Raw genomic sequence first — 13,981 nt, forward strand, 5'->3', positions numbered from 1 at the left:
GAGTTAATTAAAAGTCAATGGGATATTTAAAGACATAGTGAAAAACATGTTTGTGTATTTATATGTCAAAATCCTTCTTTTTTGAGCATCTTGAACTCCATAAGATGTTATTTTGGGTGACTATAGCCAAACCACCCATCATATAAAACCACTCTTGCTGGTCTTAGTAATGAGTGATGTAAATAAGTAAATAAAAAGATATCATGGGTTAGAGTTGTGTGTTTGGATCAGTTGGCAAAACCTTTGTTTACATTTTCAAAAGACTGTGGATGAGGTCTAATTTATTAATTTCTCCCTCAACCTCCATTGTCTGATCTAAGAAACACAGATGATGGGTGTGAACTCCCTGAAATCCTGATGTGCAGATTATCCAGAGGAAATGGAGTTTGGAAATTAGATCCCAGTGCTCTGTCGGAGTTGAAATAGTTAATGAAGCAGCTGCTGGTATTAAGTGACTAGAAATAAAGAAATGTACCCAGCAAAGTGTTATGGCAGAGACTGAGATAAACATAGCGATGAGCAAATCAGCTCAAGTTGGACTTCCACAAAGTCAGCATAAAGATAAGGTATTCCTTTATTAATTACCATCATCATAAAGCCTACTTCACTCAAGCCATACAAGAGGGATGTCATTCCCTTTTTATTAATAAATTCTTTAAAGACAATGGTTGGTTGTTACTCAATTAATTGCTTAATCCCTCACCAGCAATAAATATACAATTTCCACGACATCCGAAAGATTCAGCAAACCCAGTACAAATCCTGCCTTAAAGTCTTTAAATGTTTGATACTAGCCTACATAAAAATGTACAGGGTTATCAAAGTGTAAGCGTACAATATGTAGTTATCACTTTTGTGAAAGTATAACTGTTTTTGTTCTCAGGTTTCCTTGTGCTGACGGGAGCTCATAGTTTCCTAACTTTGACTTTTAGCGGTGTTACTGACATACTGTACTGTGCCTCTCAGAGAAACCTGTTTCACTGGCTATAATACAAATACATATAATGTGCATGTCATGATGTGTCAATACACATCATGACATGCACTACTCTATATTGAATTGACTTCTCGTTTTTCACCACCACAGGCAGCTTTGAGGTGTCAGTGAATGGTCAGCTGATCTACTCCAAGCTTGAGATGGGAGGGTTTCCTGTTACTGAACAGGTTTGTGTGTTGACTGAGACAGATATCACCTATTTTCAAAAGTGACATCTTACTTACAGTAGGGCATAATAAATAACCGATGATCTTAATTAATCTTAATTTTGATGGACTGCTGGTTATTTACTTATGAGAACACTATTTTAGTGCTCTTCAGCAACAAATAATAATTAACAGATACAATCATAACTTAGGGTTTGGGTTATAATAGCATTTGCAACAAAATTAACCCAACATTCACATAGTTACAATTGTTCACCTGAATTCAGTTAGAAAGATCCAGATGATTCAGCATTCTGGTTTCTGACTTCATTGGACACACATGACAGATAGAATAGAGTATCCATCAGAAGTTCAGTTTCAGTAGTTGTGCGGCAATATTTTACTGGAGAACTGTGTGTGGTTCAGTTGGGATTCGCTTCACTTTAGCAACACCACTGTGTTACGGAAAAGACCATCTTAGAAAATGAGAAAGGAGAACATGTCGTGGCACATTCACAATATTGTAGACTTCTAGGAGGGGTATTCCAGACACGGAAAGGTTGATAGAAGATGATGAAATATTCAGAGTAGTCAGGGAAAATCAAAACTATTCAAAAAAATATTTGAAATTTTTAATAAATTTAACTGATTTGCAAGTCAATTAGGAAATCTTTAACTTTGTTAATAGAAAGTCAGAAACGTGTGAACTGCGCTGTACAATGCTTTTATGTATTACTCATGTTTTTAATGAAAGCTTCACTTTGCTTTTCTTCTTCTGTGGTTACAGCCGCAGTTTCTCTCTACACGCCACGACACACCCACCTCGGAGCCAGAAAGGACTGTGAGTAACCCTCACTGACTGACCACAGGGCACATCCGGCTCAGAACCATTTATGAGGGGTTTTTTATACCATGACTGTCTCAACTCGCACTTACAGTTGAAACCAGTAGTTTGTTAATCGATTAGTTGACCAAGAGAAAATGAATCTGCAACTATTTTGATAATCGACTAATCGTTTCATGTCATTTTAAAGCAAAAATGCCAAATATTCGCTAGTTCTAACTTCTCCCATGTGAGCATTTTGTACTTTTCTCTGTTTTTATATTATTGTAATGTATCTTTGGTTTTGGTTTGTTGGCTTAACAAAACAAGACATTTTAATATGTCATATGTTAGGTTTTGAGAAATTGTGATGGGCAGTTTTTAGAAAAAATAATATCCATCCATCCATCCATTCATCGCCAACCGCTTATCCTGCACACAGGTTCACGGGGGGCTGGAGCCAATCCCAGCTGGCATCAGGCGAAAGGCAGGGTACACCCTGGACAGGTCATCAGAAATAAGAAATGGTGTCACCAGAAATAATAATATATAAAGTATAAATAATATATAAAGTACGTGATCGGCAGATGAAACAGCAACAAAAATAGTGACTAGTTTCCAGCCCCACTCCCAATATCTTGCTCTGTTTCTTGACCGAAAGACCAGTAAACGGTTTGATAACAAGAGACAGGCCTGGTTAAAATGAAATTTGCAGAGATAACAATGGTCTTTTTTTCGAACTAGTGCCAGATGCTGTTTTTATTACTTATGAGAAAGCCAAGAAATCTATATGAAGATCAAATGTGTGTATATATACTGTATAGATCTTGTGACAGACAAGAAAAACTGTTGTACTAAGCTTGAGCTTTTTCTGTGCTTCTGTTGTTGTGAAGTAGTACAGAGACATCTGCTGGTGGATGCTGGTGGAACAGCTCAGGGTATTTTTGCTGAATTAATGTGCCCAAATGATTGTCCATCACTGCCATGTTCATTTAATAACATCAACTACTTCCTTTAAAATGTTTTGCAGAAAGATTAACAGTTCTCATCTTTTTCTCCGTAGCTATTGGCTCACCTTTCAAGCCCGTGGAAAGCTACCAGTACTCAGGTGAGACACGGAGAAGAAGTTGATTTATTGGGTTTTATGTATTGTTTTAGTTTCCAGAATCAGTGGTTGTAGACTTTTTTTATTTTATGTTGAAATCTAGAGGGCTGTCTGTAGGTGAAAATGATCATTTCAATGAGGCGAAGAGCCATAAATTATCCTACAAAGTACTTTTACCTCTCTTCAGTTCTTCTTCTGCAGTTGTCTTAACTTGTTTGTGTGCGGGTATGTGTGCACTTACTTTTTCACCTTGTAGCTGTGGAGCGCAACAACTTGATGAGGCTGTCCCACAGTATCCCCTTCACCCCTGTGCCCCCCAGAGGTAAGTCTGGATCTCTGTGCATTCCCAGACTTGTCCTGTCAGGTGAAAACACCGCACACGGTTGTGAGAAACAACAGCAGTTGGAGAATGAGGAAGTATGGCGCCAGATGAATGTGGTTTCTACATTGTTTTTGGCCTCTCACACCTGCAGCTGTTTGCTTCACAGTCACGCTTAAGCTATTGATGAGCAAAGTATAAAGGTGCTGTCTTTTGCGTGTGTGTTGTTTTGTTTTATGTTATAGTTATTTTGGCTTCACAGTTCCAGCTACATCTCCTTGCTGAATAGGAACTGCAGATTTTAACAATTTGAATGTCACGGTCTTGAAGTGTAAATGCTTGTGAGTCATGTGACATATGCAGTTTTTAGGCATTTCATTGTGGTGTTAAGAGGTGTTAAGAGGTGATAATGTGTATTTTCAACAAACACATCATACAGTTACAGTATGTCTTAGAAACAGGCAGCCACATGGCACCAGTTATTAGCATGAGTATCATCTTTAAACACCATTACACAACATTTAAAGTGTTATCATTAAATCCAAAGATTAAAAAGAAAATTATCTATACTGCCTTACAAAGGGCTAAAACTAAAGAAACAGGGAAGTTGAGAAAAAGGGGTTGAACTTTGAAGGCCTTTAGCCAAACTGAGTAACAGTTATATTAGTTGTAAAATCTTACTTTTAGGCTGGTTAAGAATCTTTGTCGCAGACCTTACATGAAACTTAATGTAACATGGAGATACTGCGTGTTTGGATCATCTAAAAAGCACAGGGATAATGTATCTAAAATAGTCTATTCTTCACATTTCTTGTACGTTTAAACCAATTAACTAGTTTGATAAATCGAAACGTTTAATTATAACATTTAAATATGCAGAGCTGCCAACTCTCACACATTCAGCTTGAGACTCACGCAATTGGCACTTTTCACACGCCCTCACACCATTCATCAGTTTTGTCACGCATTGGAAAAATTAATAGCCTATAACCAATTGCGTCGACTCGGCGCAATTACACTCCACCCAACTGACGCGACACTGGCGGACGCTGTGACAGGAATCAAACGAACCCGCTATCGCGCAGAGAGTGGCAGACAGTTTGGTATCGCGTAAGGTAGCTGGTAGAGTTTGGCAATATAATAATGTATAATTTAAAGCACAGTCATGCTCTGTTGGTAATGTGAGCTATACAGGGCTGCTGAAGTTAATGTGAGGATTTGTGGTGAAGTGTTTTCAGTTAGTTGCATTTTGCACAGGTCTCATCTATACAGTCCCAAACGGGTTCATAAAATTTATCAGCATAGCAAGTGATGAACAGCAGATTATAGGGTGGGAGATTTTGGAAAAATATTATGAATTGTGATTAAATGATGATGTTATTCTCATAGAAATCTTTCTGGACATATCCGATTACACAGATATGTGGGATAGATGCAAAACATTTTGAACATTCAGTCCAGGAGTTACTAACTGAATTAAAAATTAATTAATTTATCCTAGAGGTTAAAGGTGCCACATTTAAAGAGGAACTTCCCCAGACAAAGACACAATAAATAAATATATATATATATAGACACATTTCTTTTTTTTTAAATAGTCACGTGCTACCTGAGTTTTGTGTTTCTGTTGACATAGCCTAGATAAAAACATTTCCACCATAAATTGATGCAGAAAAATTCACCAGAATGCAGAAAAGTGTTTGATGATAAAAAATGACCCCATCCTTAAATAAGTGGCTGCTACATTGCTAAAGGAAAACCTATGTTCTTGCTTATTATAAACTATAATATTCCATACATTCTCCGTAATTAAAAGAAATACAGTCTCTGGTTTGACCCATAGATTCTGGGGGGAAGACTATTAGGTTTGGTCAAAATTAAGGCTATTATGTCTGGAGGTTGGCAAATCTGATCTGACCATGATTATTGACTTGGCTTTTCATCTGCACATGTATTAGGCTGTTGAACTTTTAAAACAGAAGTCCTGAGGATTAAAGAGTGATGACCCCGACTCCTGCAGTGGGATATGACATAGAAGGCCTAAAATGAACCAACCTCCAATACCGAATCTCCCTCCAAACTAAATTGAAAAGTTGGCAGCCCTGAAATATGTTATTAAAATATATTTAGCTTAACCAACAAATTACAGTTCCAGAGGTACAGACACGGCAGTTACTGCTGAGCTAGGCTAGTTTCCCTTGAGCAGGACTATTTCTTTCTATAAATTCCTTATGATTAGATTTAGCTACTTATTTATGTGATTAACCAAACTCCGTCACAAAGATTTTGGAACATCAAAATTACTTTTATTTATTACATTTTAAAAGAGGGTAAATTAGCTTTGGTTTTGGCGCTCTTCAGCTAGCCATAACTAGCTGGAGTGAAGTCACCGCAGTTTGGTTTTTATCTCTGTATTCCAGTTCTTGAAAATGGTATAGGACGGTATAGACGATATTCAAAAACATGATTCTGTTCTGGTTGAAAATTGCCCAGCTCGCTCTCATAGACCTTTTGTGTTAAGGCAGTTTTTCCAAACTGCAGGCGCAGAAGTGTGATCTTTATGGGTTATGGGGATCTTGCAGTAAACGTGTTTTCGTCATAAGTAACTTTGTGCATTCACTTGCTTCTTGGATTAACCATTTTATGATTTTCGAAAGTCATTCTTCCGACTTCACTGTGTTCAAGAGCATTTAAGTCGTAATGTGGAAACACCATGGTTGCTACAAAGATGTGTTGTATTTTATTCTGTTTAAACAACACATTGATCAATCAAATATTGCTTTATGTTCAGAAACAAATTTTCCCAATTATTCCAGCACCACATGAGGCAGCGCCAAATGTGCCAACCGTCACGTTTAAGATCAACATGTTACACGTTACGTCAACTCAGAGGAGCAACTCAATCATGTCATTAAGAGCAATACCGTTCAGTCATCGTAGTAATCAGGATAAATTAATCTAAACTAAAGAAAGCTTTCATTACGTTTTCTGCCAGAAAGGCTTTAGGAAACCAGGTGAGCAGCTTTGGTGGATGAATGAGTCAGACACGTACCTTCTCCTGGGAGATAGGGGTTCGGTGTGACCCTGAAAGTTAATGTTGACTTTTTGTTTTAACCCCAACCTTGATAAACCAAGGCTTTCTTAGACATGGTTAACGTTATGAAATGGTCAAATCACTACTAAAACACGAGAAAATATTACGACACCAGTGAATATTAGAGCCATTGTATATTTGGAGACCATTAGAGTTCATGTTGCTGTGTTACCTGCTGGGCACGTAGGTAGGCAGATGTTTGCTAAGATCTTAGCCGGAGGCACTTGATGAACAGATATCAGTGTTATGTAGCTGTGAGTTTGTTTTTCAGTCGAAATCTAAAAACAGACGAGTGGGAGGGAGAGGTCAGAAAACGGTGATATGACATAAAGCCACCAATTTTACATTTGATTCAACAAACATCAAACACTGAGACACTCACCTGCTGCTCTGTTCCTTCAGGGGAGCCGGTAACTGTGTACCGTCTGGAGGAGAGCTCCCCCAACACTATCAACAACAGCATGTCTTCCTGGGCTCAGCGGGGCCTCTGTGCCAAAATAGAGTTCCTCAGCAAGGAGGAGATGGGCGGAGGACTCAGACGGGCCCTCAAGGTGCTCTGCACTTGGTCAGAGTATGACATCCTGAAACCAGGACATCTGTATATAGTCAAATCCTTCCTTCCTGAGGTGGTCCAAACCTGGCAGAGCATCTACAAGGAGGATACTGTGCTGCATCTTTGTCTCAGGGTAAGGAGCACAGACACTGCACACCCTATAGGTTGTAAGCGCTTACACACATTCCTTGCACTGTTGAGCTGGTCATCACAGAACCTGACAGGTGCCCATACGTGACTGATTGGTGACATGGGGTCACACACTACACGAGCTGACAGTAGCTCTGTCATCTGACGCAAACCACCATTTGTCGCAAAAACACACGGGAAATGACGCGAACCAGCTGTTGTTTATAATTTCTATCTTTATAATAACAAAGACAAAAGAATATGGTTGAAAGATGTGTTGGGGTGCCGTTATGATGCGTTGTTGAGTAGTTCACACATAACGACAGATCCACCACTGATTTGCCCCCAATCACAGCCTGACGGTCGCCGAGCTCTCCGACTGGCATAACGTAGGTCTGTTACACTGTCAGTAGGAATGGCACAGAGACCTTGTCGGCAGAGATGAGATATGAATCTATTTTAAGTGGTGTTTTCCATGTGTCACTCTAGGAAATTCAACAACAACGAGCTGCTCAGAAGCTGACATTTGCCTTCAACCAAGTCAGGCCGAAAACCATCCCTTACTCACCAAGGTAAGCCCGCATGCATAGCTTAGCTCATTGTGGTTTGGCAAGGCCAAATCGGCATTTGCTTAGTTATTTCAGGTAGGCTGTATTACAGATGATTTACATATTTAACACGAACCCTTCCCTCACCGAACAGCTCTCACTGCAGTGCCATTGTTCTTTGTGCTGAGCTAACTGACAGCTGGCTGCAGCCTTATATTGAACAGACAGACTGTTTTTATCTAATAAGAAAGCAAACAAGCGTATTTCCCAAAATGCCAAACTGTTCCTGTAAAGGATCAAGACATTTTAAATTATGACATTATATGATCAAGGAATTTTATCATTATGTTATTCATATTTCCAGAATTCTACAAGACTGATGGGTCATTAAATTAAAATCAGTGACAAAGGAGACTTTGTTTCATTTCCTGTGTGCCAGTACCCTGAAACCTGATTCCTCTGTGTGTTCAGATTTCTGGAGGTGTTTCTGCTCTACTGCCACTCTGCCGGACAGTGGTTTGCGATAGAAGAGTGCATCACCGGGGAGTTCAGGAAGTTCAACAACAACAACGGAGACGAGATTGTCCCCACCAACCTCCTGGAGGAAACCATGCTGGCCTTCAGCCACTGGACCTACGAGTACACCCGCGGAGAGCTGCTGGTGCTCGACCTCCAGGGTAAGAACTGTTGCCACACTCAGTCCCTTTAAAATGCAGTCAAGTTCATTTATACGAAAATGTTTTAAAACGGACGGGAAAGCTGAATAAACAACAAGCTGAAGGCTTGTTGTTTGTGTTGGTTCACACGGTGATGTAGTTCATCTGTTTCCTGTGTGTGTCTGTGTGACTTTCTCTATTAACTGCTTAGAGTGATACTGATAATGTTTTATAGTTAATGTCATGATATTGAAGCTGGCGTGTGTCTCACTGTAGGTGTTGGAGAGATTCTGACAGATCCATCAGTTATTAAGAGTGGGGAGAAGGGGTAAGTGAGCTCGCTTCATCATCAATGAAAATCATCACAAGTAATCACTACTTTTTTCCCCAGTAATTTTACAATAAATGATCACCCCTTGACTCTTGCAGATCTTATGATATGATATTTGGCCCTGCCAACCTGGGGGATGATGCCATTAGGAACTTCCGAGCAAAACACCACTGCAACTCCTGCTGTCGGAAACTCAAACTTCCCGGTGAGGGATTTTGCTCCGGTGCTGTTCTCTTACCTTATTCCTGAACTAAATTACATCCCAAATGTGCTTAAAATCTTCAAGCTTCAAGGCAGCATTTGAGTAATTCAAAGATTGAGATTAAGTTATATAAAAATACTTCATGTCTGATATGGTTTTTCCACCAAAAAGTTCTTAATTAGCTAGTTAAGTTATTAAAATAACTGGTCCTTTTCCCTCGTTAAAAAATCCCATATTTTTGCTTGTTGCAAAAGTTTAACAACAGGACAAGATTTCTCCTACACATAGACTGTATATAAAATCACACTTGTGTTATTTGCATACTGGACAATGATTGGCTTCGACGTGCACGTCTTAATGCGAGCCCAGAGAAACTTTCCCTCTTCAGCATATTAATGTGAAATCAGTCTTCAAGTCACAATCTCTGCTCATACCCTCTGAAGGTCCAACATCCAAGCAGAACACATTTTTGAGTGGAGGACGACTTTAATTCGGTGTATTTGTACATTGATAGAAATCTTGAGGTTTATAGCAAATGAGAGAAACACAAATCTAAGATAAAAAATTCCTAACCTATTTTTCTAATTAACAAATTTTTCCTTCTTGTTCCTCAGATCTGAAGCGGAATGACTACACGCCAGATAAGGTGACGTTCCCCTAAGAGGACCCTCCAAAACTAGGGGGCGCTGTCAAAGAGTCCCACCACTCAGCGAGGTGGATGTTGGGATGGTTTAAAGCGAGGGGGAGGGAGAGAGTTAACGATCACAAGGAAACAGTGTTCTGTTTAGTCAAAGCCAAGGAGCAGAGAGGCGCATCCAATCAACTGGAAGAATCACAACTGTGTTTCCATCCATCTTCCATCTTAACCTTTGAGGAAAAAAAGTTTCAAACATATTTTGTACAAGTTGTGTGTGAACACATACATACACACATATATATATATATATATATATATATATATATATATATATATATATATATATATATATATATATGAATGAACTGGATGTATATATGAACTGGATGTATGGACAGGTATAATATCATTGCAGAGGGTGTATTATTTATTATGAAGTTTGAGAAGTTGCCTTGTTTTAACAAAAAAAAAAGAGAACAAATCTAAGTGCATTGTACATCTGTTACAGCAGCTTCACAGAGGACAGCCTGCTGAGATTCAGTCACTGCAGCACTGCAGTTTGCCACCAGATCATTTTTATAAATGTGTAAAGACTTGTTATCACAACTTTTTGTCTCTTAGCTAATGAAAAGATATACATGAATTTGAAAATCTTGTAAAATATGGGCAGATTGCAATGCAACTTTTACAGAACAATGTATGTCATTTTATTGTATTGAAAGTGTGTCCACCAAAATATTGCTGATAGTTTTTATTGTTACAAAGGTACTATTGCTATATCTTTGTCATCAACTATTGTATGAGCAAATTACTGTCTAGTGTATCTTATAGATACTGTTATCTGGCATGAGCTGAACAGATTAAAATATTTTATTCAGGGGAACTGACAAACGTTAAGGGTATTACTGTATACATTTTGTACTGGATATCATTTTAAACAAATAAAATGTTCAAAAAGCTTTAATAGTGACTCTGTTTCATTGTATGGCTTGTCTTCGTGGATGTTTCTCTCTGCAGCTTTTAAGTAAGAAGTGGGCTGTGAAGAAGAAACCACAACAACAGGCACTCGTATCTATACGCATTTATTCCAAAGCTGAAATAATGAATTGATGAGTTGATAGAATATGAACCTCTAAGGATTTTTTTGTTTTGCCAAACTTCATGGCTGCGATGCTTTTCTTTGTAAAGCAGGACTGTTGGTCGGATAAAACATTTACCTTAGTCTTGGAAATCATATCATATGGTCACTATTTTGATACAAACCGAAAATACTCATTATTTGCTGCCCCTTGTAAAGACATTGCTACCTTACAAGTGTCTCCACATTAAGTTATGTGTATATAGTAACAGCTATATTCAAGCATGCAAATGTTTGCAAAGCGGTGGCTTTCGCGGTCGAAATGTTGCCATCACATTGAGCCCATCATCAGCAAGGCAGTGAGGTCCTGCAGATAAACAGGCTGGTACATACTTGAATGCCTGCCTGCAGAATGAGACAGTGGGTCTGGTGTTCAAAGGGAGGCCTCAGATTCCTCACCTGGACAGCAGCTGCTGGTATTTGAATCCACACACAATGACCTCTGTTCAGCTGCCTGTGATCACACTGACACACTACTCACCTGTGTGATAGTTTAATGTTCGGAGGACGCTGTGCTGGTTATCTCTTGGCTGTATAAGGGGTCTGACTTCAAGGTCATCGGGAGGGATGTAGTGGGGGATAAATACACTCACACTCTCAAACTTTCTTGGTGGGATAAAAGTTAACCCTAGCTCTTTTTTTTTGCCATATATGCCTCCTTATGTTCATTGCAACAGTTTTTAGTTGCCGTCATCATTCCTCTTGTCTGCACTGTCTGAAGAGTGTCCCTTCATTAAAGCAATGTAAGTGATGGGGAACAAAAACCTCTGTCTTTGTCCAGTGTAAAAAATATTCTAATGTTAAGCTGGAGTGAAAATCGGGCTTTAGCTGCCTCAGTTAGTTAAAACAGGTTAGTCTCCTCTAAAGTCAGTTAGATTCCCTCTTGGTTTTTTCCCTTGGCTGTGTTTCCTTGCTGAGCTTTGAAAGGTGTTCTTGCACAGACGGACAATAGTGGATTGCCCGTCTCCTTTGGAATATCTGTAGCAAGGTGTATCTTTAGTATTAACAGGAATGACCAGTAACTCTTATGTAAAGTACATATGAGACAGAAACTGCTGAAACAATGCTGTTGGTCGGGAAGTCAATTCACAAGTAGTGGTGAAACATCACCCCCTCCCTCCGCCTTCTACTCACCCACCCACACACTGGGTGTGGTTTGCTTTATAATAGTTCACTTATCATGACTGCATTTTATTCAGCTCATCTTCAGACTAAAAGTTTACAGTTCTAGCTCGACTCCAGGCATCTGCAGAACCATGGCTACTTTAGTCAACATTGAATATTGGTGAGTTTATAACTTTCTATTCTGCTACTCAATCTGCAGACTGCTTTGAACTCATTAAACATGGGGAGATAGATTCACACGGCTAAATGGAAACCAAGTAGAAATAAACTTCTGTAAACATAAAGACACAGATATTTTAGTTGATCATATTCATGTTGGCTAGAAATGCAGAACTGCTTTTTCTCTGCATAGGAACTGTCACACCTTTAAAGGCTTCATAATAAGCAGAAGTTGAATCTAGTGTTCAACATGCTAATAAGTAGGTTTATCAATGTGTTTTTGTGTTACAGTAAAGGATGAGGTTACGGGTACCGCTACCAGGAACTGGCCGCTGTCCTCCGGCAGGTTCCTGGTGTGCAGGTGACAGGAGCCAAAGGGAGGACAGGTAAGCTGCTTCTTCTTTCAGTGCATATTGCAGTCCAATATGGAGGCCCAGTTCAGCCTAGAAAATTTTAAATATCGATGATAGCTAGGAGTGAGAAAGTAACCCATGGCAAATTATGAGTTAATTAAAAGTCAATGGGATATTTAAAGACATAGTGAAAAACATGTTTGTGTATTTATATGTCAAAATCCTTCTTTTTTGAGCATCTTGAACTCCATAAGATGTTATTTTGGGTGACTATAGCCAAACCACCCATCATATAAAACCACTCTTGCTGGTCTTAGTAATGAGTGATGTAAATAAGTAAATAAAAAGATATCATGGGTTAGAGTTGTGTGTTTGGATCAGTTGGCAAAACCTTTGTTTACATTTTCAAAAGACTGTGGATGAGGTCTAATTTATTAATTTCTCCCTCAACCTCCATTGTCTGATCTAAGAAACACAGATGATGGGTGTGAACTCCCTGAAATCCTGATGTGCAGATTATCCAGAGGAAATGGAGTTTGGAAATTAGATCCCAGTGCTCTGTCGGAGTTGAAATAGTTAATGAAGCAGCTGCTGGTATTAAGTGACTAGAAATAAAGAAATGTACCCAGCAAAGTGTTATGGCAGAGACTGAGATAAACATAGCGATGAGCAAATCAGCTCAAGTTGGACTTCCACAAAGTCAGCATAAAGATAAGGTATTCCTTTATTAATTACCATCATCATAAAGCCTACTTCACTCAAGCCATACAAGAGGGATGTCATTCCCTTTTTATTAATAAATTCTTTAAAGACAATGGTTGGTTGTTACTCAATTAATTGCTTAATCCCTCACCAGCAATAAATATACAATTTCCACGACATCCGAAAGATTCAGCAAACCCAGTACAAATCCTGCCTTAAAGTCTTTAAATGTTTGATACTAGCCTACATAAAAATGTACAGGGTTATCAAAGTGTAAGCGTACAATATGTAGTTATCACTTTTGTGAAAGTATAACTGTTTTTGTTCTCAGGTTTCCTTGTGCTGACGGGAGCTCATAGTTTCCTAACTTTGACTTTTAGCGGTGTTACTGACATACTGTACTGTGCCTCTCAGAGAAACCTGTTTCACTGGCTATAATACAAATACATATAATGTGCATGTCATGATGTGTCAATACACATCATGACATGCACTACTCTATATTGAATTGACTTCTCGTTTTTCACCACCACAGGCAGCTTTGAGGTGTCAGTGAATGGTCAGCTGATCTACTCCAAGCTTGAGATGGGAGGGTTTCCTGTTACTGAACAGGTTTGTGTGTTGACTGAGACAGATATCACCTATTTTCAAAAGTGACATCTTACTTACAGTAGGGCATAATAAATAACCGATGATCTTAATTAATCTTAATTTTGATGGACTGCTGGTTATTTACTTATGAGAACACTATTTTAGTGCTCTTCAGCAACAAATAATAATTAACAGATACAATCATAACTTAGGGTTTGGGTTATAATAGCATTTGCAACAAAATTAACCCAACATTCACATAGTTACAATTGTTCACCTGAATTCAGTTAGAAAGATCCAGATGATTCAGCATTCTGGTTTCTGACTTCATTGGACACACATGACAGATAGAATAGAGTATCCATCAGAAGTT

At 38.7% G+C, this 13,981-nt stretch overlaps 1 protein-coding gene and 1 long non-coding RNA gene across 2 annotated transcripts in view; both read left to right on the forward strand.

The window, feature by feature from the left end:
* The window catches only part of trpm7 (transient receptor potential cation channel, subfamily M, member 7), a 50,923-nt gene extending 41,063 nt beyond the window's left edge, over positions 1-9,860 (forward strand). Inside the window, exons 33-41 of the mRNA XM_046032111.1 lie at positions 2,860-2,904; positions 3,030-3,074; positions 3,328-3,393; positions 6,887-7,170; positions 7,656-7,738; positions 8,186-8,391; positions 8,647-8,698; positions 8,800-8,906; positions 9,518-9,860. Of these exons, the coding sequence (XP_045888067.1) occupies positions 2,860-2,904; positions 3,030-3,074; positions 3,328-3,393; positions 6,887-7,170; positions 7,656-7,738; positions 8,186-8,391; positions 8,647-8,698; positions 8,800-8,906; positions 9,518-9,564 (935 nt within the window). The 3' untranslated portion in view covers positions 9,565-9,860. The remainder of the gene's footprint in view (positions 1-2,859; positions 2,905-3,029; positions 3,075-3,327; positions 3,394-6,886; positions 7,171-7,655; positions 7,739-8,185; positions 8,392-8,646; positions 8,699-8,799; positions 8,907-9,517) is intronic.
* Positions 9,861-11,857: 1,997 nt separating this feature from the next.
* LOC123959128 overlaps positions 11,858-13,981 on the forward strand; it is a 7,021-nt gene continuing 4,897 nt past the window's right edge. The window contains exons 1-3 of the long non-coding RNA XR_006822233.1: positions 11,858-11,963; positions 12,254-12,348; positions 13,553-13,629. This is a non-coding gene — a long non-coding RNA (uncharacterized LOC123959128). The remainder of the gene's footprint in view (positions 11,964-12,253; positions 12,349-13,552; positions 13,630-13,981) is intronic.

This window comes from Micropterus dolomieu, linkage group LG20 (genome assembly GCF_021292245.1).
Source record: "Micropterus dolomieu isolate WLL.071019.BEF.003 ecotype Adirondacks linkage group LG20, ASM2129224v1, whole genome shotgun sequence".
NCBI lineage: Eukaryota > Metazoa > Chordata > Actinopteri > Centrarchiformes > Centrarchidae > Micropterus > Micropterus dolomieu.